Here is a 24,921-nt window from a genome sequence, read left to right as displayed (position 1 = left end):
TCCATTTTTTCTTCATTTTTCCAATTTTTCAGGAAAAAACAAAAAAGGCTTCACAAAAAAATGGGGAGGGGAACGTTTTTTTTCTGAATTTTTCCAGGTTTTTTCCGGGACTTCACATCTCTATGGCTGCTATGGGTCTGCATGGGACTGTTTGAGAGCCCTTCGTTTTAAGATTCTGAAGTGAATCCCCTCTCAAATCAGACTTGGCTATCCCTCCTCTTCTCAGTATACTTCCCTCTCTCAATTCACATTGACTCTTCCTCCTTGCATTTCTCTCCTCCCCACAATAGATGGTGGAAGCCAACTGGCATGCAAGGAGATTCATACTGGCTATAGTGACTCTTGACCTTGCTGGATTATCTGGCTGTCTAGCTTTTAAACTCAAACATATTCACTAATAGGCAAAAAACCTTGTGGTTTAAGAACATACCTATAGCCAACAGATATTTCTATCAAACTTTAAAAAGCAGGGAAATTGGGCAGCTATAGTGAATGCACCAGGGAAGCAGGAGACCTGACCTCCTTTCTGAGATATTGGACTGCCCTATACATTTGTCAAAATGTAAACACAATTTTGGTTGGTCTTTCACAGTCCAATCCACTTGCTGAGTAGCTTGGAAGAATTTCATAACATGTGCCTCTGAGCATATGGTGAGTGGTGGCAACACTTGCCATGTCCAAAGATAGAGAATTATATTTTTGTATGTTTGTTGGTGTTCTTACTTTGCTTCTTTCCTGTGTTACTAATGTTTCTACAGAGAATCTAATCTAGAAAATTTTTTTATTATTATTATTACTACTACTACTACTATTATTATTATTATTAATTCATTCTAGAAATCTGTGTCAAATTTATTTTTATTAATTTCAAAGCCATTTTACTGGTGAATGTCATATGATGGTGAAGACAGCCTTTTGTGTTTCACATTGGGGTTTATGTTCTATTTCTATTTTGGGTGCATTAAAAGTTGAATCTGAAACTGCAGTTTGATGTACAATCAGGCTGATTCCAGTATGTTGCTACTTCAGCAATGACTCTAGCTGTTGGAAAAAAGAGGATGCATGTTTTCAGCCTGCTATGTTTAAACCACTTTATTTAAGGCAAGGTGGGCACGGTCAATTAAAAACACAGAACACACCTAGAATTTTGCTAGAATATATTTCACCTCCCACTGTTTTAAGTTATGCAAATTGAGACACCCCTGAGGTCCACTGGGGACTATTCTGCAGAAGTCAGTGCCATTATTTGTTGTAAACCGCCCAGAGAGCTTCGGCTATGGGGCGGTATACAAATGTAATAAATAAATAAATTCCACAATTATATTTGGAGTTTTTTAGTGTAAATTTTGCAAAGTGTTGCTGTACTTCACATCTTCACAGAAACAGAAACAAAAGAAAATGATTTCCTATAGGAAACTTCACTAAAATTGCAAATTAAATCAGACATATTTAAAGTGACCATCTGAACTATATCAACTGTCTTAATAATGTTGCTTCCTCCCTGCTAAAACAAAATCAGCACAGCACATGTCTTCTTTCTATTATATGGGTTGGTTGCAGGTGTTGCCACCACTCACCATATGCTCAGAGGCACATGTTATGAAATTCTTCCAAGCTACACAGCAAGTGGATTGGACTGTGAAAGACCAACTCAAATTGTGTTTGCATTTTGACAAATTTGTAGGGCAGTCCAATATCTCAGAGAAGAGTTCAGGTCTCCTGCTCCCCTGGTGCATTCACTATAGCTGCCCAATTTCCCTGCTTTTTAAAGTTTGATAGAAATATCTGTTGGCTATAGGTATGTTCTTAAACCACAGGGTTGTTTTGCCTATTAGTGAATTTCCCTGCTTTTTAATCCGGCAGGTAAGAAATGGGATCCTGTCCAAGTTTGCTGAGAGTGGATCGATCATTTACATGCTTATTGAGTTCAGTGGGATTCACTCCCCTGCAATCATGCTTAGGATAGGTGAAACTGACCACAGGGGATGGGGAGGGGAGGAGGAGAAAGAGGAGGGAGGGGAGGAAATGCAGAGGGGAGGACTGGGATGGGAGCAGGCAGGAGGGGGAGGGGATGAAGACAGGTTTGATCATTTGCATGTTTATTGAATTTAGTGCGATTTACTCCCATGCAATCATGCTTAGGATAAGTAAAAGTGACCAGGGGGGAGGGTTGGAGTGGGCATGTGAGGAGAAAGAAGGAAGAAGAGAGGGGAGGAGGAAGGGAGAGGGGAAGGAGGGGAAAACCAGGTCTGATCATTTGCATGCTTATTGAGTTCAATGGGATTTACTGCTACGCAATGATGGTTAGGATAGGAAAAACTGACCATGGGGGAGGAGGGGGAGGGGCGTATTGGAGGGGGACAAAGGAAGGGGGAGGGGAGGGCAGGTTTGATCATTTGCATGCTTATAGAGTTCAATGGCATTTACTTCCCTGCAATCATGCTTAAGATAGGTAAAATTGACCATGGGGATGAGGAAAGGGAGTGGGAGGAGGGGAAAAGGGAAGGAGGGGATTGGAAGGGGATGGGTAGGGAGGGATAAAGGAAGGGGGAGGGAAGGGGCAAGAGGGGGGGTTAGGAGGAAGGAGAAGGGAGGGTGGGTTTGATCATTTGCATACTTTTTGAATTCAATGGGATTTATTTCTGTGCAATCATGTTTGAAAATGGAAATGGACTGCCTTCAAGTCAATCCCGACTTATGTTGACCCTATGAATAGGGTTTTCATGGTAAATGGTATTCAGAGGTAGTTTTACCATTGCCTTCCTCTGAGGCTCAGAGGCAGTGACTGGCCCAAGGTCACCCAGTGTGCTTCACGGCTGTGTGGGAATTCGAACCCTGGTCTCCCAGGTCATAGTCCAACACTGACCTGGGGGACGGGCAGGGAGGGGAGGGGAGGGGATTGGGTGGGTGGGCACTTGGCAGAAGGGAAGCCCTTTCCTTTCCAAAAGGAAAGCATTATGAACAGTATCATTCCTTTTCAGGGTTTCCTCCACCTTTTTATTCTACAGCAGCCACATGTAACCTCCCACCCAAATTTAAACCAAAGCTGGCCCTGGCCACATCCACACCAGGCCTTTATTTCACTCTGGACAGTAATGGCTTCTCTCAAAGAATCCTGGGAAGTTTAGTTAGTGAAGAGTGCTGAGAGTTGCTAGGAGACACCCAGTTCCCCTCACAGACTTCAATCAGAGTGGCTGACTGTTAAACCAGTCTGGCCACTGAAGGTCTCTCAGTGGAACATGAGTTTCCTCTCAACACCCTTCACAAACTACACTTCCCAGGATTCTCTGAGGGAAGCCATGACTGTCTTAAGCGAAATCAAAGTCTGGTGTGGGTGTGGCCCCTTGATTAGCCAAGCTCAACAGCTGTGAGGCTTTTAGAACTCTGACAGTTGGTTCTTACTGAGCATGCCCCGCATTATAATAGGCTTCCAGCCAAAATTTCTTAAATGAATTAAAAATCAGCCAGGCTTTTTTTAAACTTTTAAACTGCAGAAGATGACGGTCAGAGTATGGGGCAAGGTCAGTATTAGGATTACAGGCACTCTGTGAACATGGCTGATTTTTAATGAATTTCAACAGATTATGAGAACTCTGGCAGAAAAAAGTCCAAAAGGGCTCTGGAGGTTTTTTCTCTCTTTTTACACTTTGAACTCTCTATTCTCTCTGACTGCTTTGTGTATCACCATGAAAATTGAGAGGGTTGTTAAGCAAGCATTTCTCAGTTCAGGACTATAAGTTTTGTAAGGTTTTGTTTTGAAATGAGTTTATGGGAAGCATCAGAATGGCATGGGGGGTATTTTCAATTTAACATTGCAGAATGTGAAAAATCCCTGCTGACTATAGTATACAGCCACTCTCGTGGCTGTATAATACTTGGCACTTGGGAATTGCTGTGGCTTGATTGGCTGTAGAAACAGGCAGGGGGACTCCAGGAGGGGGCCAGCTACAAAGAAAGTAATGGGGCTGCGTCCTGGAGCGTCTCCCCAGGAAACATACCTGATTGTGGCTACTAGCCTTGGTGAATTTGTCTAATCCTCTTTGCTGTTATCTGTTCCCCTCTGCACCATATTTTTTCTATAATTTTATGTCACTTAACAATATAATCTAAGTGGATTACAGCACATGCCCACTGCTATTCTGATTGGACAACAACAAGCTTTGAACTGGTTGGAAGAGGGAAGGACTAACGGTGGCTGAGCTGTGCCTGTGTATGCATGGATTCAAGTGTAAAAGGTAGGAAATATGGAGCGGGGCGGGGAGAGAAAACAGGGTATATAGAAGAAGGGGAAGAAAGAGGAAAGCCACAGCCCAGGGGAAAGGGCTGAAATCAAGGCAGATGGGGACTTGGGGGAGTGAAAAAAGCAGATAAGGCTTTGGGAGGGGTGTTGTGTGTAACGGGGGGGAGAGAGAGAGAGAAAGAAAGAGAGAGAACTAGGTGTATGCATGTGAATGGATGAGCAAGAGTGCAGGGCAGTAATCATGACAGAGAGAGAGACTGGGATAGAAAGTTTATTTAGAAATTGGTTGACGGCCAGAGAGGACCCTAGGGAGTGGTTGTGTTAACAGCTTTCCTCAATTTGCCACCTCACAGTGGGACCAGACCATAACAGGATTACTAGCCTATCCACTGGAAAATCCCCATGATCATTCTGGAATTTACCAGTTTCCATTAGTCTCTAAGGCAGACCATCCAAATGGGTAACCCATTCCTGCAGGGAGGGACTGCTGCCTTAAGTCCAAACTTCAATATGAGAGTGCCCCATAACTGCTATGGAGACCCTGAAATCCCAAGCTGGCCCCTTGGCATGGATATTGAAGTTGCTTAAGACCACAGTCCTAAAACACCACACTGGAGAGCAGTTCAATCAAGAAGGTGGAACAGGGAGGGCAGTATATTAGCAGTATCCCCAACCTGTCCCCATGATCCCACCTCAAATGCAAGCTCTCTAGTCCAGTGCCTAAGTGGAGAGGTTTCCTAATGACTCAGAATGAACCATTCTATGAACTACGGCACCCCACCCAAACCTAGTCTGGATTGGTGTTGCACCAAGTACCCAAGCAGGCAAAACTACATCAGGGCAGGCTCTTCCAACTCCCCCATGCAAGTCTCAGTTATTCATGCCAGCCTGGCCTTTTCATCCAGGATAAGATCATGGATTAACATGATCCTATTATGAACAGACCGAATGTGCAATAACAATACTACCAGATGACTGGGCACGACGGATGAACCTCCTTATCAGATGGGACAAAGGCCAGAGCAAGGAACAGAATGCAAGCATTTGTAAACCTCTCTCTGACACACACCCTCCAGCCATGCCTCCCCAAATTACCAGAACGGCTGCTACTGTATTTTTTTGTAACTTTATTGTATCCCACTTAAGACTACACTGCTAACAGATATATAAACTGTTAATATATAAACAAACATGAATTACATTCAGCTGTACACTTACCTACATAACAAACTTTTGTGCACAATAAAGTGATGAAAGCTAGACTCACAGTTAAATTACTCTTCACTGGAGCAATGAAACTTGCTAGCTTCTCTTTACCAAATTAGTTGAGCCACGATATTCTGAGAACACATTTTTTGAAATTGAAGGAAACGTCCACAGATCTCACTGACAAAAACTGGAGACACGAACATATTTGCATAGCAATGCTGAAATTTTCACATTCAGCGGTAACTGAAACCCACATAAAGGATTAAAAATGTAAATGGACTGCCTCCAAGTCGATTCCGACTTATGGCAACCCTATGAATAGGGTTTTCATGAGGCTGAGAGGCAGTTACCTCACTACAATTTAATTAAACACAATATTCTCATTTTAAGACTCACCTGTCAAATTCTCTTTTTCTTCAAGTGAAAGTAGCTGCTTTCTTTGTAAACTTAAATTTCTTAGAGCGATTTCCAACATTTCTAATGGAAGTGCCCTAGATTCTGCAGCTTTTTCAAGAAGCTGTTTACACTTTTTTACATTTCCTAATAAAAGAATAAAAAATAATCAACTTTGTACCCTCAAGAGGGGGAAAAAGATAACACATTTTTTAAAAATAGTATCTCTTTCCCAACTGTTAACATTTTTATCTCTTCAAGGCACTGCTTTGTCTAGTTTCAAAGGTAACTATTCTTAGCAAATGTTTTAATGTTTTTCTAAATCCAAGATTGAAACACAGAACCAGTGACAGATATACCTTCATATACGTAGTCTATTTTAGGATGTTTTCATATCTGTTTTTAATGTTGTAGGTCACTTTACGTTCCAAGTTGAAAAAAGCTACTAATAAATATAATAAATAAATAATGATGATGATACACAAGAATTAAGGCAACAGGGCCTGATCATAGGAGGATATGGTAGGCAGCAGTTCCAGAACCAGTGGAAGAAAGAAAATATCTTGGGCATTCAGGTCCTACACTCAGCCTTCTGCTAGGTGATCAACACTTCACTTTTAAAAAGTCTATCATACGACTTGAAGGCATATAACAACAAATCATATCAAAAAAGCTATTACTCCAGAACACTAAAGATGGTCAGTAAAAAAATTTGGCCATGCCCAATTTATAAGTAAAATTGTATCAACAAACCTTGTGAGAGTTCAAATTGTGCAAAAGCTACATGAACAAAAGCAAATTTCTTGCAGTTCAGTCTGACAAGATGGAACTGATCACGTGCCTCTTCTGGGTCTTCAATGCTGCAAGGAAACATACTGATTAATGCACATACAAGAATGTCAAGCCTTCACCTACACACACAAATGATATTTGTTACTGGGGTAACTGGTGATTCCAGCTAGATTTTGTGTCATTTACAAATGAACCCACAGGAAATTAAATTGTTTTCAATAAGAGGTTAGTAAGTGTCACAATACATACTGTACTGCAAACCACATATCCTGCAAACCATTTGTACTCCCCTTTGTAGGATTCGGATGGGACAAAATTCTATCCTGGATGCACTCTTCTTTGCACACTTTACACAGAAAGAGACCTACAACATAGTCCTTCTCTGACACTGATTACTACAGTACTGAAAACAATGCCCTCTATTACCATTGCGATCTCTACCCCCTCTCAAAATCTCTGAAACAAATCTTAGAAATGTTATTTAAAGTGTCCACTAGAAAACAATATGAAAATCAAATCTGCAATATTATCTATTCTTCCCCAAACACAAAGAACTACAACTGCAAAGGGGAACTTCACACCTTGTCCACTGAACAGATTTCAACTGTGCCTCCCATTCTAGAGATGCACTAAGCAGCCTATCGTGTGCAGAGCTTGGAAAAGTTACTTTTTTGAACTACAACTCCCAGTGCATGCTGGCTGGGGCTGATGGGAGTTGTAGTTCAAAAAAGTAACTTTTCCAAGCTCTGAGTGTGTCCTACTAAATAGCAACAACTACTAAAAGGAAGCTGGAGTAATCAAGTAGCAGGAGTAGGCTAGTTATAAAGGAAATATTATTGTTGAAAGTTTTTGTCAGATTTGAATACTTACGCTTTCAGTTCTGCAAATCTAACCAAGATGTGAGCATAACTTTCATTCTCGCTATATTTTTCTGCAGACAATGCTGCAACTGCCTGGCTGTAACGACCAATCAATCTATTTAACAAGCTGATGTCAGTCTGAGGATTGCCCTTTTTCTCCAGTTTAAGCAGAAAATTCAACCAATCTTCAGGATTATTTGCAGTCATCATAATCTGATTAACTGTTCCAGAGTTATCTAAGAAAAACCAAGAGAAAAGTGAAGTTTTTATTATAAACAACAAACTGCTGAAAGCTCTGCCCAATATTCCTTCTAGGCAAAGCTTCCTTAGCCTAGCAGTCTAGTCTACAAACAGCTAAAGGTACAATTAATCAAAGCAATCCACATTTTAAAGTTTCTTTGGTCCCAACATTCTGATTCATCTCTCTGGAAATGGCCAAACTACCTTCTGACAAAAAATAGTCATACCTACTTTCTGTTCTGAAGGACCAGATTGCATTGAATTGAAAGGTGGAGTGTTCCTCCACCAAAGTTATTTTCTAACATTTTCCCCTGCCCCCGAAAGGAAGTGAAGCTAGATATTGAAAAGCAGAGCTATCATTTTAGAGTTTAATATGAAATGCTTCATTATTCTTGGGGATTACAAGTACTCTGGTTACCCTGCGGACAGCTTCTCATTTTGTTTCCATCAATTTTGGGAGACTAATTTATTATAAATCAACTTTTTTTCAACAAATACAGGAAATGCCTGCTGACTTGCCTGTTATATTCAGAAGGCAATAGATATCACAGGAAAGCAATTATTTTATAGTTCTTGTAGAACTAGAAGTTATTACATATGCTGGCACTTTATGCCCAGACCAGAAATGTTAGGGGAGATGCTTTGGACATCAAAATGAAAAGGCAAGATCCAATGTAGTGCAAATAGGTGTCCACTTCTGCTTCCTCTCCCCCCCACCTGACAGCTTCCTGTGCCCCCCAAAAATCTGCAGGGTTAGGGGGCCCTCTGGAACAGATTGTGGAGGTGCACAGGGGGCTAGAGGGGGAGAAGAAAAACTGGAAGTCCCACTACACAAGCAGATTTCTGTTGCACAAGTGGGCAGACATCACACAAAAATATATGCATAGAAGAAGAAATTTAGGAGAGCAAATGTAATCAGTTCCCTTTTCCATCCAAACTTTAGCCAATACTCCAAAGATTTTTCACTACAAAAATGCAGTTACTAGAGTACTATTTAAGAATAAAAAGGTAAACAAGGATTATTTGGGGAAAGCAATTACAGTAGGGCCCCGCTTTACAGTGCTTCGCTAATGTGGCGGTCTCAATTAGATGCAATTAGACTAAAGCCCCACTCATATGGTGCTTGTTCCGCTTTTATGGCGGTTTTCGGGCATTGCGCCCCATTCTATTCAATGAGTTCTGCTTTTCAGCAGTTTTTGCTTTTCATCGGGGGTCTGGAATGTAACCCGCTGTATGAGTGGGGTCCTACTGTATAACTATTCAGTTGGTTGTTAGCTTAGTTCATGAACATACAGGTCACAAAAATACTACATACCTGTTGTATCAGCTGATACCTTAGTGAAGTTAAGTTCATCTGTAATATTGTCTTCATTTTTATATTTGCTTTTTAGGTCTCTAACTCTACTCATAATAGAAGCAACAAACAGCCCCTTTTCATTTAAATCTTCTTCCTGCATCTCTAGAAAAATGTTAAATACAAAGAATAATGAATATGCAGCTAGAGATTTTATAGAAAACAAACAGATTTCTTCATTACTAATATTTTGCTGCAATTGCTAAACATATCTCATCCCTTTACTTTAAAATGTTTCAGGAAAATAGCTGCAATGCAAAATGCTTGCCTAAAAAGGTATTTACAGCTGCTATCCTAGTCATACGCATCTAGAAAAAAAATCAATTGAAATCAGTAGGACTTACTTTAACACATATTCATTTCACATTAAATTAGAACAAAATAAGTAACCTGAAGGACAAGAAGATATCTGCCCTTTCCCTATCTTTTTGAGAAAAAAATTAAATGTACTAATTTGTATGTTCCCACAGAGCCAGTCAAGCAACTTTTCTGAAGATGTGACATGTATCTCCCAGTTTGCTGGCAAAAATAGCAAGTTAGCAATCTACTTGTGACATACCAAGGTGCGAACAGAGGTTGCAACAGCTGCAATTTGTTGAAATTTCAGGGCCACCCTAGAGCGTTCTCACATTTGTTCCACCCTAATCCGTACTCATCTGTGCCTCTGGTGCTAAATCAAACAAATCCAGTATTTCTTCAGGGAAAAGACATGGGATTCTTATTTAAAGTTATTGTTTGCACTTATATTAGCTATGTTTTTGGGGGGCATATTTAATCTTCTTCTTGCTAACGACCCTCAGCACTCATTTCAAGTAAAACAAAACGAAATTCAGCATCAGGCAAGCGGACTTCTATTTGCATAGCAGGAGTTCCCTGTCTTCTATTCTACATATTCCTGTGCCCTCCTCAAATCTTCTCTGGAGTGTATCCCAAGCCCCCTGGAGCAGATTTTGGGGTTATGTGGTAGAGGAGAGGAAGAGCAGCTTCACTGTATGAGTCAAAGTCCATTGCACTCACACACAGATACCACTGAATAGAAGCCATAATCATTGACACAAATTCATCATTTTCTCATTTTTCTATAGATTAGAAATTCAACACTGTGGACTTTGCCTCTCTCTGCAACAGCAGTTTTTCATCACTGAAATGAGCCACCATTACTGTCATGGGGTGCTTAATGTGCCACAAGCATCTACAACCCAAACTAGCTCTGCCATCGCCACCTTTCATTCCCACAGACAATAACATTGTCAGCAGACTTTTATTTTCTTAAAGTGTAATTGCATTTAATTGTATTTTCTTAAAGTATAAGTGTAATTTGGACATGTATGCTTATTGTGTTTTTGGGAGCTGCCCTACAGGCTGACACTTTGCTTGACTCACTCTTGAAGCTCCCATCTGGGTGCCATCTTTTTGACCCATCACCCTTCAATCTTGCACAGTGGAAATCCTAGTGCAGCCTGGGATAACCTGATTGACCACCCCCACCACCATCATTCTTTGTGCCCCTGACTGGTTGATATCCTAGAATAGCCTAGGAATACCTTGCTTAATTTACCACCGAAGGTGCTCCCTCTCCTGTTCTTAGCAGCAAACTAAGGCTAGACAATAAGCCCCACCCTTTTGCACTTCCCCTCTCCCCTACTTTTCTCTCACTCATTCTGTCTCTTTCTCAATCCACCACTCTGCTTCAAAGAAGACTTTCAGATGTTCCCAAAACAAAGTGTATATAACTTAATGTTCTTTTGACTTTACTTAATAAAACACCTGTTTCCTGACGTCTTGGCTCCATTTCCATCCTTGGAAAGCTTACAAGGATGTGCCACTATTTAGATCAAACCTCCTGTTAATTTGGCAGAAGTGAACCAGCTCTATTAGATGGATAGTGGCCTGTTCTCCGGAAGGAACACAGCACTGGGCTGCAAAGGGTACAGCACCAAACTAATCCTCAATCACCCATTGCACCTGTGGGAAACAGAACATACAACTTGGTTCTGACATGTGTTAAACACATGCATCTGGCTCCCTGGGCAACTTTAGTAACTCTAGAGAGGTTCAGTAAACTCACACAGCTTTTCTTATGAGGTTGGATAAGATCATAATGTTCCAGGGTAAAAGTTTCATTTTATTCCAAATGTAAGTGATATTTATTGAAACCTTCTATGAAAGTCATAGAATCAGTATTCCACATGACATCTAGCATGCCTGGGGCTTGTAAATCAAATATGGCATCTATATTGGTAAGTATGACATCAGCAGAGAAGGAAAAGGATAATGGGGCCTTGTTTGCACTTGTTGAGAATTAAGGCCCTTCTAGATATTAGCTTTCCCAGCCACAAACCTGCAAGTAAATGGGAAGTATTTCATAGTGGATGCACCTATTATCATGAGCATTTAGAACTAGCATAATTGGGGCTGCACAGTAACTCTTGTTCAACCTGCTAACGCCTTAAGATTACAAGCAATCAGCATTGGGACTAACAAGATTGACAACTGACTGTGGGCAGGTAGTCTGCCAGTGTGTCAACATAAGTCACCCACAAAAGCACTACAATCACTGGGAGAAGCCAAAATCTGATAGCAATCCCCGAGTGATTGCTTCCAGAAGCTGCATGGGGAAGCTTATTTCTTCTTACAGCAGTTTACAAAGTATAAGGGTTTTATCCTTTCCCCCCTTTTTTATTGATTCCCACAGCACTGGCTCAACCAAGGCCACCCACAGCAAGCTTATGGCTGAAGTTTTGAGCTGGGATCACACATTCCATCTTCTTGCTCACTAAGAGGTATTTCTTCTGATTGCAGCACTCACTATTGGCAATGCTTTGAGAATTCTCTATCAGTAATAGAAGAGAGGAAAAGGGACTTGCAACAAAATGTTACAGAGTGGATGGCTTCTGTTCTGGACACTCCATTCCATTCCACCTCTCACCTGGTTTTCCACTGTGTCTCCCATAGTCTGTATTCTGTGGCTATCAAGCACGCTATGGTAGGGGAATCCCCACCCTTTAGTTTGTTTGTTTTTTTAACTCCCAACAGATTTTTAATTTTTGGAAACCTTAGAAACTACCCTCCCCATTAAAAAAAATCTTCTGATACCTTTTCTCATGAGTGTGGTGCTTTTTTGACAGCATAGAGACCAGTACTCAGGGAACTGACATTGCTAACTAGTATTTGGAAGTGGATTGGACTGTGAAAGACTAACCCAAATTGTGTTTGCATTTTTACAGATTTGTAGAGCAGTACAGAGGAGGTCAGGTCTTCTGTTCCCCTGGTGCGTTCACTATAGCTGTCCGATTTCCCCGCTTTTTAAAGTTTCTATAGGTTATGAAAAATGGAAATGGACTGCCTTCAAGTCGATCCCAACTTATGGCAACCCTATGAATAGGGTTTTCATGGTAAGCAGTATTCAGAGGGGGTTTACCATTGCCTTTCTCTGAGGCAGAGAGGCAGTCACCCAGTGAGCTTCATGGCTAGGTGGGGATTCAAACCCTGGTCTCCCAGGTCATAGCCAGCACCTTAACTACTACACTACACTGGCTCTCTCTAGGTTATAGGCATGTTCTTAAACCACAAGGGGTTTTTTTTTTGCCTATGAGTGAATATATCTTTGCTCACCTATCATTTATACCTTTGGACCTGCAGACCAAGTACACACTGTTTCTTATCCCTTAGAAAGGCTCTCACTATTGTCAGAGGAAATGAAATGAAAGGAATAAAATGAAAGTAAGTTCATGTAGCATTATGGTTTGGTCCCTTGAATTACTGTTATCTGGAAATGGAAATGGACTGCCTTCAAGTCAATCCCCACTTATGGCAACTCTATGAATAGGGTTTTCATGGTAAGCCGTATTCAGAGATAGTTTACCATTGCCTTCCTCTGAGGCTGAGAGGCAGTGACTGGCCCACAGTCACCCAGTGAGCTTCACGGCTGTGTGGGGATCAGAATCCTGGTCTCCTAGGTCGTAGTCCAACACTCTAACCACTACACCACACTGCTCTCCTACACCACACTGTTATCTATACATTCTACATATGCAGATTTGTTTTGTAGACCTCTTTGCAAACCAAGTATTTTCTGTTAGGACCAAATTATTAAGTTGTATATTCAATTAAGCCTTGTTTATCAGGAAACTAAGTTTGCAAAGTGCAAGTTTTTACAGGAATAGGGCATAGACTTGGATCCTGATTTAGTGGCAAAATAGGCCAAGGGCTGCTTAACTCCTTCATACAGCAAAATAACTCAATTTCTGCAGTAAGGTCTGATGGTAACTGGGAGTGAATTTCATTTGTGGCATACCTGTGAATTATGAGAAGCCAAATTCTTAAGAGCAGATGCTATCAGCCTTACAGTTTTATATAAAAGGGAGTGTCTTAGGCACAGCTAGAGATATTGCCTCATTCACAGTACACCTTAACAGATCCACTTTTAAGGTAACTTATTAAAAGCTTAAGAGGATTTGGCCTATTGGCTTCCACATATTGCAGAACTGGAAGAGAATGTTAGGAGTAACAGTAATACCTTTCCCAACTAAAACAGAGGGATTGAGATTGAAAATCAGAAAGATTAGGTTTCAAAAGAGGAAAGGTCTCCGGATGGCAATAATACCTACACCACATTTCTATTACTTTGTACCAAGTCCCTCCCTAGCAGGCATTCTTTCCAAATTACTGCTAACATAGAATGTAATCTCCTTATGCTTTGCTGCTTTCAATTTTGAATTCTGTACACTTCTTCCCACCTCTTTCTACTTTAAAAACTGCTGCAGAGGATCCTCAAACCTAAGCCTAAGTATGGGAATATAACAAACTTCACACTGTACAATGTTGTCTTCTTCTCTCCAATGCTTCACTGTGCCTTGGCACAATTATTTTCTCTGGGCAACAATGATATAGGAAGTCTACAATGACTGGCAACAGCTCTGCAGTGTTTCAGGGGAGACATTCCCACCTCTGTCTGGAGATGTCAAGGATGGAACCTCAGATTTGCATGCAAAGTAGATACTCTACTAATGAGCTACAACCCTTCCCCAGAAAAGGCAAAACAAAAGCTTCAAAATGGACCAGGCAGTCCTCCAACATTCGATTTTTCTCTCTTGTGCTACACTTTGGAAAAAAGGTCTTTAGGGAACTATTTAATTTATTCTGACTCCAGTTTTGAAAGAAATTGCAATCATGCAGTGCAATCCAACCAAGAAGCAATGATTGTGAAAACTAAGAGGGTGGGAATTATTTTTAAGACATCTTGTCAATTACAATAGGCCTGTTAAGTAAAATCTTAAACTATACAACTTGTTATCCACCAAACTAAGTGCAGCCCCTTAGCTCTGTATGGCAGCCTGGCAGGTGCTTGAGCACCACCCCTGGTTTCATATCAGAGGTTAGAGGATTGTTGAGCGCCTTGTAGATTGCATTTATCTTGGTTGGTCACAAACTGGACAGGCCTGCATTCAGTGTGAACTAAAGAGTTCGGAGGTAAATGGGAATATTTTCAGAAAATTAGATAAAATAGCCAAAGCTGATAAGATCAAAGTTCAAGTTTAAATTCTGGGAGTTAGCCAGGAGATTCTGTTGTTGTAGGCAATCTCCAGAGCATGAATGAGCTTAACTTGTTGGCCAATAAAGTATTACACTGAACTGTATCCAGTTCAGGCTGGGAGGGAAACAATAACCCTGACAATCAAATAAAGAGCATCTCGAGGGCAACTTGAAATAAAACAATGGAAGGTAAGTGTCAACTATAAATTTATACATTCATTTTCTAATACAGATGCACATGTACCCACTGAGCACTAAATCCTACAGTGTTAGTAGAAAGATTTTAAATAATCCTTTGAAACTAATCCCCAATGAACAAGATTAGATAGCTAATTTCAGATTAGCCCTTAACAGGCAAGGAATTTCCACACTGTCACCCAATAATTAAGAAGCACACATTAACACCAGATCCAGTGCCCCAAGTCTCACTCATGTGTAGCTGAGGGGAAGACTCTGTCATTTGTTATTGCAATAGCAGAAAGTTATACAACTTTTCCCATTGGCAATTGAAGATTTTGCTAAATTTGTTCCACCGATTACACCGGATAAATTTTTTTTCTTCACCACACCACCCCTTGGCTTCCAATGATCCCAACATCTTGAACAAATAGAGACTTGCAAGAGTTTGGAAGCAAGTAAGTGCTTCTTAAATTTCAATTGGCACATTTCCTGATGACACACTGCATTTTTTTATTCCAAGGTAGTAGCCATGTTAGATTGCTGCAACAAAAAACAAATAATATTGTATCATAAGCAGATATATCATGGTATAAACTTGTAAGGACTAAAGCTGATTTTGACTGATGCATGTTGCATCTTCCTTACTTGGCACTGCAGATATCAATTTCAATGGATAAAGAAGAAAAATATCAAAAGTCGGGTGATCATAGTACCTACAGTCTATAACATTTGCTCTGTGCAGATTACCTGCAGGCTTTTTTCCACTACCTGCAACTCAAGGAAAACTGGCACTCCTCTGAACAGTGCACTGAGACTGTTGTCATCTGCTCAGTGTCACAGAAAAAATTCTTCAAGGATCGTTCTTGATAGCCACAATATAAAACTTGGGGTTTTTTACCTAGAGTGCTTACATTACCATGCCCAAATCAAGATCAGCAAATAACATGATTTGCCACTATCCAAGCCATGCAGCATCTGTTGCCAACCACAGAAGCAATTTATCAACATAATGAAAGAGGTCAACATATGGTTGTTATTAATGAGTTGAACTGCATGTGAGAAGCTGAGAAGTAACTCTCCAACAAACATTTCAGTTTACAGGCCACCATCCTCACACCCAATGAAGAATACAAGAAAGAAATGCAAACCCGATAAAGGGAATTTCTTGTAGATATGTAAGGACGAGTCCACACCAACATATTGCAGAAGCCTGAACTGGAGAATCTTCCATTTACTATCCAAAAGATACAAAACAGACATCAATGGGCATTCATTGTTTTGAACATGGGTAACATCACAGCAGGATATCTTGTTAAATGGACTCCATATATTGTCTGATTATATGAACTCTATCCTCAAGTCCTATGTTACCGTTACACTTAATTATTTACAGGGCACTACAGAAACTACAATCCACAATCAATCACCAAGATGGTATTCTCTAGGAAGCCATGGATAAAGGTTCTTTTCACCAACTTTTCACTGAAAGACCAACTAAAAGCCAGTAGAATATCACTGCTGATGATACCACCGTACATCTAACAAAACAATTATTTTAGATTTGGACAAATCATAGTTGTGAATGAAAACAAAACCAATGGCTGTGTCATATTGTTGTAACCCATCCTGAGTTCTACAGACAAATGGTGGAAAATCAATTACAAAAATAAATCAATATGGCTCTAGTATACCAACATATTCATGACCTTATATCCTTTCCTACAGGTTTCTGCTTTGCCTGAGATACATCCATCATGTAATCATTACTCTAGACCCAGGGAAAGAAAGCCCTTGTGGAAGAAGCCTCTTAAGAAAAATTCCCCTTACCACAACCTGAGTCTAGAACAGTCCACACTTTCCAGCCGCCACTACTTAGTTCATTATATCAGGAACGCACTGATTACTACACATATCAACATACTTCTTAAAATTACAGTTCCAACACAATGAAATGAAGAAACAGATTGACAAGGCCAGACTGGCAGCCAAAAGACTAGGTTCTATAACAAATCTAGATGCCAACTCTGTCTCCAGATCCACTTAGACAACACTATTATGTCACACCACCAGCCACACTGCCATAGGGGCTCATTCACTTTCTTACCTTCCATGCTATAGTGTAAGTCATCAACTACCAAAAGTGCCCTTTGATTGTCTATGGAAGACATAGAGATACATCCCCATGCAAAAGCAAAGATGGACAGACATCACGCATCAGACTTGCAGCATTCAAAAACCGATGGAAAAGCACTGCAACCGTACCTCAGGGGTTCCCAAGGTGTGGTCCATGAACTACCAGGAGCCAATGACCTTCATTCAGATGGTCCACAGCAACAACTCTGCAGAGCAAAATAACTATCTGCATGTGAAAAATTATGTGTGTTTGTGAAGAACAATGGGTGCAGGGCCTGCTCCATTGTTCTTAGAAAGCACCCAGAGGTGAGTCAGATGGATGGAAAGTGATGGGGGAGGAGGCTCTGCCTTCCTCAGAGGAATAAAGTCACAGCTGGCAGCTAGACAGAGGAAAGTCCCAAGTGTGGAAAAGAGGATGAATGCTGAATCTGACTTAAGACTCAGGCTGACAAACATTACACCAAACATCAAAGAACCTTGTTTAACACAGTAGACCCATCCATCACATTAAAACATTCATACTGATTTTAATTGTATTGCTCCTTTTATTTCTTAATATGTTTTATTGTATTAAAATTTGAATTCCCTATTTTTAAAAAAATACTTCATCATCTACCACAGTGCTAAACAGGCAGAGAAGTCATTAAGAGGTCTGCCAAGAACCTCAGCAATTTTCAGGTGATCTGGGGGGGAAATGTCTGGGAACCACGGCTCTAGGACACTCTGCTGCTGACCTAAGAGTCACCATTCTCCAACAAAATGATTTCAAAGACAAACTAGAGCATGAAATTGCTAAATTAGAATTTATTAATGATTCTATTCATTTATGGCTTTATCAAGACAAGGAATATCTCAACCACCACAGATATTTAAAGTGGCATAGCATTTGGAGCTTTTTCGTTTGGGTGGGTGGGTGGGTGGGGAGGCATTTAAGTGTAGACAGCTTTTTAAAATTACACATGGTATACAGCAGAGATGGGAAGAAGAAGATTGGGATCCACTGGCAAATCCCTACATCAGCAAAGGTTTCCAACTTCCAGCTTTCTAACAACAGCAAAAACAAAAGAACTTTCCTACTTAAATTCTAGAATTCTAGTAAAAAGCAAAGTTTGAAGTCCGCTCACCACTGGTGTAGAGGAAGTAGACACATAATTCCCTCCTAATCAACCCACCCTTTCACAAAATACTAGAGCTTTGGGTCATCTAATAAATATGATAGGTGGTAGATTTGGGTCAGTCAAAAGAAAGTGTTTCTTTACACAAACATTAATGAAATTCACTGCCACAAGATATAGTGATGATTATAAGCTTTGATGCCTTTAAAGAGAATTAGAAAAATTCATAGGAGATAGTTCTATTAATGGCTGCTAGTCACAACAGCTATATGAAACCTCCAGATTCAGAGACAGTATTCCACTGGATAAAATTTCCTGCAAAACAATTGCAAGGGAAGGGAGACTGTTGCCCTCATCCCCTACTTGGGGGCTTCCTGGAAGCATCTGGTTGGCCACTGGGATACACAGGGATTCAACAGTGATCTTCATAAGTTCTTTAAAGGAAGGTAATGAATGTGTCGATGCAGAGACTTCTTTCACTTTATGCCAGTGCTATGGGGCAGAAATTTTTCCAATGCTTTATTTTTCCAGGGAAAAATTTCTATTTCATCAGTTAATTAGTAACAATGAGTGGATGCCAACTGCATATACAAATTTAGTCAACCTTGGCAATTTAAAGTTTGTTGCTCCATTTAGTAAACACTAGTAAATAAACATGCTAAAATTTCAAATTGAATCTTCATGTAAACTAAAAAAAATCTGATGCAAATTCTGATGCAAAGTTTTCCAGAAAAATTTCCAGAAAACCCACATTGCTGTTTTACACAATGGGTACTCAGTAGCCTACAAAGGCAGCTCTCCTTATTACTTGGACAGTCTCATGCTCCCTGTCAATGGAAGCGGAAGTGCATGACCTAATACTGTTTCTGATCTTGGGAGTAGGGAGTTCAGCTTTTAACTTAAAGCCTCAAGGAAGCCCCTCATATTGCTCAGCCTAAACCCACTCCCATCACACTAAGGCTGTAATCCAGTACATGTCTACTCAGAATAAAGCTTCATTGGGTTCAATGGGATTTACTCCTAGATAAGTGTATATTGGATTGCAGTCTAAGTGAACATTCTGTTTCTGTCACTATGGGGGAAGAGCTGACTCTAATCCACATCTTACATGGATATGGTTTTCAGGACCTTAGACAAACAGCTGTTCAACCAGCCCTACGCTCATTATCTGAAACTGTAGGTCTGTCTTTACCCATCATTCATTTACCTCTTTGAGTGGCCAGCCCAATTCTTATATCCCATACTCATATAGTGATTCTGTATATGACTGCAATGTGTTATCAACAGTGTAATGCTGAAGTTTATTTGCTGGAGAAGTGAGCAATTTTTCCCTACCCTTTGGGATGAAACTATAAATTCCACATCCATTTTGTCAGAGTACAATAAATTATATGAACAATAAGTTTGTACTAATCAACTTCTGTAAATCTGAAGTGCTACAGAATGTACACACAGAATATACACCAGAATATTCAAATTTCATGTGACACTTTTGCATTGACTCTATGTAGACCTTTTCTTATCTTTAGCAACACTTGTAAATTGTTGAATTACAGTCAGTACTGCAGTGCTCCGTCACCAGCTGCAAGAGCACAGCAGCATTTTGTCAGACAAGATAACTCTGCAATGTTATTTCCAGCTCAAGAGAAAAAGAGCACAATGTTTAATACACCATAGATCTATCCCAGCTGCTGCTGCAGACTTGCAGTAGCCAGGAAAAGCAGCCAAATATCACAGCCTTTTCCCCTGTAGTTGGACACAGCACCTAAAGTATCAGGGCAGTAATCTCTGGTTTCCAAAGGCCAAAGTACAGCAATACTAGATCAGAAAAAAGCATTGCCATAAGAGATAGCTGCTTTCCTAGTTCTATCCAATTGGGTCAATGCTGTTCTCCACAGGCAAGTGGCAAAATGCATTTTATTTTCAACATTGCTTTCATACTGAATGAATTCTCCAACAACCAGCAAATACAGCTGTATTTCAAATGAAGCTGTCAGACCCATCATAATCACGCTTGTCCAAAAGCATATTCCACTGATTAATGGGAAGTATGCTTCAATATTGCAGAAGTATGCTTTAATATTGCAGCCAACATAGTCTCCAGAATAGCTTAGACTACTATCTTATGCATCTTTATGATTCCACTTAGATCAATGGCCTTACAATAGGGCCCTGCTTTACAGCACTTCGCTTTAAGGCGCTTCGCTAATGCAGCGGTCTCAATTACACACAACCAGGCCTTATCCAAATGGAGCGGGATAATCCACGGTTTCCATATTCGGTTTGTCAGCTGATAGTCCTCACTTTGCCTTTTTGTTTGCTGTTTCCCAATGGAAAAAAATGCTTTTTTGTGGCACAGTGATGATTCCCGATTTCAAACAGCAAATCACATTTTTGCTGGTACTGGAAGGAGCGGATTTAACCCGCGAAAATGCGTGACAGCGCGCGATGTCATTTGGACGACTGAAAAATAATAAACACACATAGCGCGCGTGTCACACATTTTAAAGTCGTCTGGAAGAGCTCTCAGACTAAAGCCTTTTATGGCGGGGTTCAGGCGTTGCGTGCCATTCTATTCAATGTTCCACTTTTCAGTGGTTTTCTCTTTTCAGCTGGGGTCCAAAACATAACCCACCGTATGAGTGGGGCCCTACTGTACTTATAAGGAAATCAAAAATTATAGGATTAGGCTGCATAACAGCTATTTGCAAGGAAACTTTTATCACTGGCTATCCTAACCCCACTGTACCAATTAGTTAACCTTTGGTTTCATCTGCACAATTGTACTACATTCTAGCAAATCCTCAAGCAACTTGCTCTAAGTCAGTCAACTGTGTTTAGATACTTTGAACTTTTCCATTGACTACAAGAACATACTTATTGTCCCTTTCTTCCTAGCCAACACTAAGTTCAGGTCTAGGAAGAAGGTCTGGTGGAAATGACTAATACAGTCCCATCCCCGATACGCAGTTTTCTTCCTAGATGAGCCAGGCTGTGAGGAACTCTTCCTCTCCTCTTACACTTTCAAGACTACAATCCTGCTAGAATAATAAGCGAATTAGCTATAGCAATGCAGTGGATCTACTTGGCATCATGTGCAAATTATGCTGCTTAAACCGAGATCTTCAAAATGAATACCCAATCCCAACCATTGTGGCATCTCAATGGAAGGCCCATGGCTTCAAGATCAAGCATGTGCCATTTTTACACCACGGGGAACAGACAACATCGAAATTCGTCACTAAGAAAGGAAAAAGAGCAACATGCGCAGACAGAAGCAAACTCTCCAGGAGAGAAAAGCGGCGCGCGGAGTCCGTGAAGAAGAGCAGCCTCCTAACCGTTGAGCGAAACAGCCGCAGACCGATTAAGGCTAATGAGCTTTTCGGCGGGGGCGCCGCTAGGCCACGAACAACACCCCCCTCCCCGGGAAGTAAGCGGGTAAGGCCAGACTCACCGGGTTAGCTTATATTTTGTTTTCCCTTCCGTGTCTCCTGGAACGCTGGGGGAAAAGGTGGTACGGAAGAAGGAACCAGTTTCCTGCGTTTGAATTTCGTCACCAGCCAACAGCTAGCTCGTGATTGGCCAATCAGTAAACGCCAAAGAGATGCGTCTAACTCTCAATTGGCGTGCCGTTTGATTGGCAAGGCAGCGGACGCTCTTTCCCCTCACCTCTGCAAAGTGACGGCAGCGGCTTCCTATGGCCTGAAAATCTGGAGGGGCGGGGCGGTGGGTAGGAAAGAAAAAATACATAACACACATAACCTGCAGTTCCCTCCCTTGTTGCTTTGACTACCGCGGAAGGGGGAACTCAAGCTGGTGGGGCGCGCGCTATAGTGACGAGTCAATCCTCCGGCTCGGATTCTTTGGTCAGTTCAACCCAATTCAATTCAACTTGACAGAACAAGAGCGGCAAAGGGTTGATGCCATGGAAGCCGCAAGCCAGAAGCCCCGCCCCTTCCCCCCCTTCGGAACGTGAGGTAACAAAATATGAAAGCGACGGAGAGCGTGACATCAAAGACGTCGCTACTAGAAACTAGTGTCTAGTAGTGTATGTTGTTCGTTTCTGGAGCGTTGCGAGGAACAGAATCTCCTCAAGCTGCTTTGCTTACGAGTCGTCTGGCTTCCTTCCCTTCCTTTCTAGAATGAAGATAAATATTGGTGCCTGGTAGAGAGGTGCTCAGGAACTGACTGACAGCGCCATCCTATACAATTTCCAGAGTTTTGACTTTATAATTAAAAGAAAAGTAATATGGGGAGGGGAAGATCAACAATAGATCTTGAAGTCGAGCAGGAAACAAACGTTCTCACGTTAAACTCCTTGGCAGGTTTTGTTTTTTAAAACTGTTTGGATGTTTTAAGGCTGCAAGCCTATACCTGGGAGTAAGTCCCACCAAACTCAATGGAAATTACTTCTGGGTAGATATATGTAGGATGTACTCAAGGGTTTTTGTGCGACAGTACTCACCCATATGGAGTACCAGCATTTTGGGGGGGGTTTGCTGCCCATAGCAGCCATTTTGTGCAGGCACCCATGGCACTTTCATCAAGATATGAGTATTGCACACCTCATTTTTACCAAAAAAAGGACTGGATCTACCACAAGCCATGCAGGTTACGTTGAGTGGGAAGTACGGATGCTGTTTAAATTTAACATTCACGGACATATGAGAAGGTCTCTGACATCATAGCCCTAAGCATGTTTGCTCGTTTGCAAGGTCATTGAGCGAGTGGTGGCCAATCAGTTGTCGACACACTTGGATGAAACGGATTACTTAGATCCATACCAATCGGGCTTCAGGACTGGTCACGGAACTGAAACAGCCTTGGTCGCTCTGGTAGATGATATGAGGAGGGCATTAGATAGGGGAGAAATTACCTTCCTTGTCCTCCTCGATCTCTCAGCGGCTTTTGATACTGTCGACCACAGTATCCTTTTATATCGCCTAGACGGATTGGGAATAGGAGGCACTGTATTACGGTGGTTCCGCTCCTTTCTCTCTGATAGGTACCAACAGGTGGCATTGGGGGAGGAGGTTTCAGACCCTTGGCCTCTCAATTGTGGTGTGCCACAGGGTTCTATCCTCTCTCCCATGCTATTTAACATCTATATGAAGCCGCTGGGGGCAATCATCAGGAGATTTGGGCTGCAGTGTCACCAATATGCGGATGACACTCAGCTCTATCTCTCATTTAAATCTTCACCAGAGTTGGCTGTGGAGACCGTGTCCAAGTGCCTGGAGTCTGTGAGTGGATGGATGGGAAGGAATAGGCTGAAACTGAACCCCGACAAGACCGAGGTACTGCTTGTGGGGGACAAGAGAAGGTTGGGAACCGTTGACCTGAAGTTCAATGGGGTGAGTTTACCCCTAAAGGACCAGGTCCGCAGCCTCAGGGTTGTACTTGATTCCAAGCTGTCCATGGAGGCTCAGATTTCGGCTGTGAGCCGGGCAGCTTGGTACCAACTACACCTTATACGTAGGCTGCAACCCTACCTTCCTGTTCATCAGCTCCCACTGGTAGTACATGCCCTGGTCACCTCTCGATTAGATTATTGTAATGTGCTCTACGTGGGGTTACCCTTGAAAACGGTCCGGAAACTACAACTTATTCACAATGCGGCGGCTCGATTACTCACAAACAGTCGTCGCCGGGACCACATCACGCCAGTGTTGTTCGATCTACACTGGCTTCCAGTTGTTTTCCGGGCCCAATTCAAAGTGTTGGTTTTAACCTTTAAATCCCTACACGGTCTCGGCCCAGTTTATCTAAAGGAGCGCCTACAACGCCACCAATCATGCCGCCTGACAAGATCGGCCACACAAGGCCTTCTCTCAGTCCCGCCAACCAAAGCAGCTAGGTTGGCGGGCACTAGAGAGAAGGCCTTTTCAGTGGCGGCCCCCACCCTCTGGAACTCCCTCCCACAAGATCTTTGGCACATCTCTTCCCTGAATATGTTCCGCAAGGCCTTAAAACCTGGCTTTTTCAGCAGGCTTTCGGGACTTCTGGGGAGGCTTAATATTCTTCTGTTTTAAATGCCTCCTATTATGTATTGTTTGCTCTTATAATTTATATATTTCACTGTATTTTTGTATTGTATTCTGCCACATTTATTGTATGTACGTCGCCTAGAGTGGCCACTGGCCAGATAGGCGACACATAAATTAAATTTATTATTATTATTTATTAAATAATTCCCACTGACTAAAGTGGGGCTTGTTTTCAAGCAAGTGCATAAACTGCTGAAATCACTAAGACTTGAGCGTAACCTGTTTAGACAAAACAAAGTTTTGAAATAACAATGCAGGAGCATTTGACTTATACAATAGGGCCCCACTCATATGGTGGGTTATGTTCCAGACCTCCACCTAAAAGCAAAATCCATCGAAAAGTGGAACTCCGTCAATAAAATGGTGCCTGATGCCTGAAAAAATGCCGTAAAAGTGAAACAAGTGCCGTATGAGTGGGGCGTTACTCTAATTGAAAGCCACCGGATTAGTGGAACGCCGAAAAGCAGGCCGCCAAAAAGCAGGCGCTACTGTACATAAAAGAAAAAACTATTTCATGTTAATAATATAAACAATGTAGTAAAAATGAGGAATATATCACCAACCGTAAATACTAACTCAATTTTAATCCTATAATACATACCAAAACAATACCTTTTAATACAGTAGATAAAATGGTAACTTATCCCAAAAGGGTGCTTGCTAGTGAATTAGATTTATAATGCACATAGCCTAGTAACTAATGTAAATACTTAAGAATCTTAAGAAGATCCGGCAAGCCATATCTGTGATGAGTCTATTCTTGAATCCTCTCCTTTAGAATAACACTTATCAGAATAAAAAGTTTAATTAATTACAGTTCATT

The 24,921-nt window shown here is 41.3% G+C and overlaps 1 protein-coding gene across 5 annotated transcripts in view; it reads right to left on the bottom strand.

The window, feature by feature from the left end:
- Window positions 1-21,937, bottom strand: part of TTK (TTK protein kinase) — a 50,872-nt gene extending 28,935 nt beyond the window's left edge. The window contains exons 1-6 of one of the 5 annotated variants that reach the window (XM_061623199.1): window positions 21,506-21,937; window positions 10,856-11,053; window positions 9,050-9,193; window positions 7,505-7,730; window positions 6,596-6,702; window positions 5,846-5,989 (exon numbers count right to left, since the gene is read on the bottom strand). In XM_061623199.1, coding sequence (XP_061479183.1) covers window positions 5,846-5,989; window positions 6,596-6,702; window positions 7,505-7,730; window positions 9,050-9,193; window positions 10,856-10,886 — 652 coding nt within the window. In that variant the 5' untranslated portion in view covers window positions 10,887-11,053; window positions 21,506-21,937. Of the gene's footprint in view, window positions 1-5,845; window positions 5,990-6,595; window positions 6,703-7,504; window positions 7,731-9,049; window positions 9,194-9,647; window positions 9,668-10,855; window positions 11,054-21,389; window positions 21,475-21,505 lie in introns of those variants that run through there. The other 4 variants (XM_061623198.1, XM_061623200.1, XM_061623201.1 and 1 more) reach the window with 4 other exon arrangements.
- Window positions 21,938-24,921: the final 2,984 nt, after the last annotated feature.

Source organism: Rhineura floridana, chromosome 4 (genome assembly GCF_030035675.1).
Source record: "Rhineura floridana isolate rRhiFlo1 chromosome 4, rRhiFlo1.hap2, whole genome shotgun sequence".
NCBI lineage: Eukaryota > Metazoa > Chordata > Lepidosauria > Squamata > Rhineuridae > Rhineura > Rhineura floridana.
Note: the sequence above shows the minus strand (reverse complement) of the source record. Positions and strands in the feature narration are given on the sequence as shown.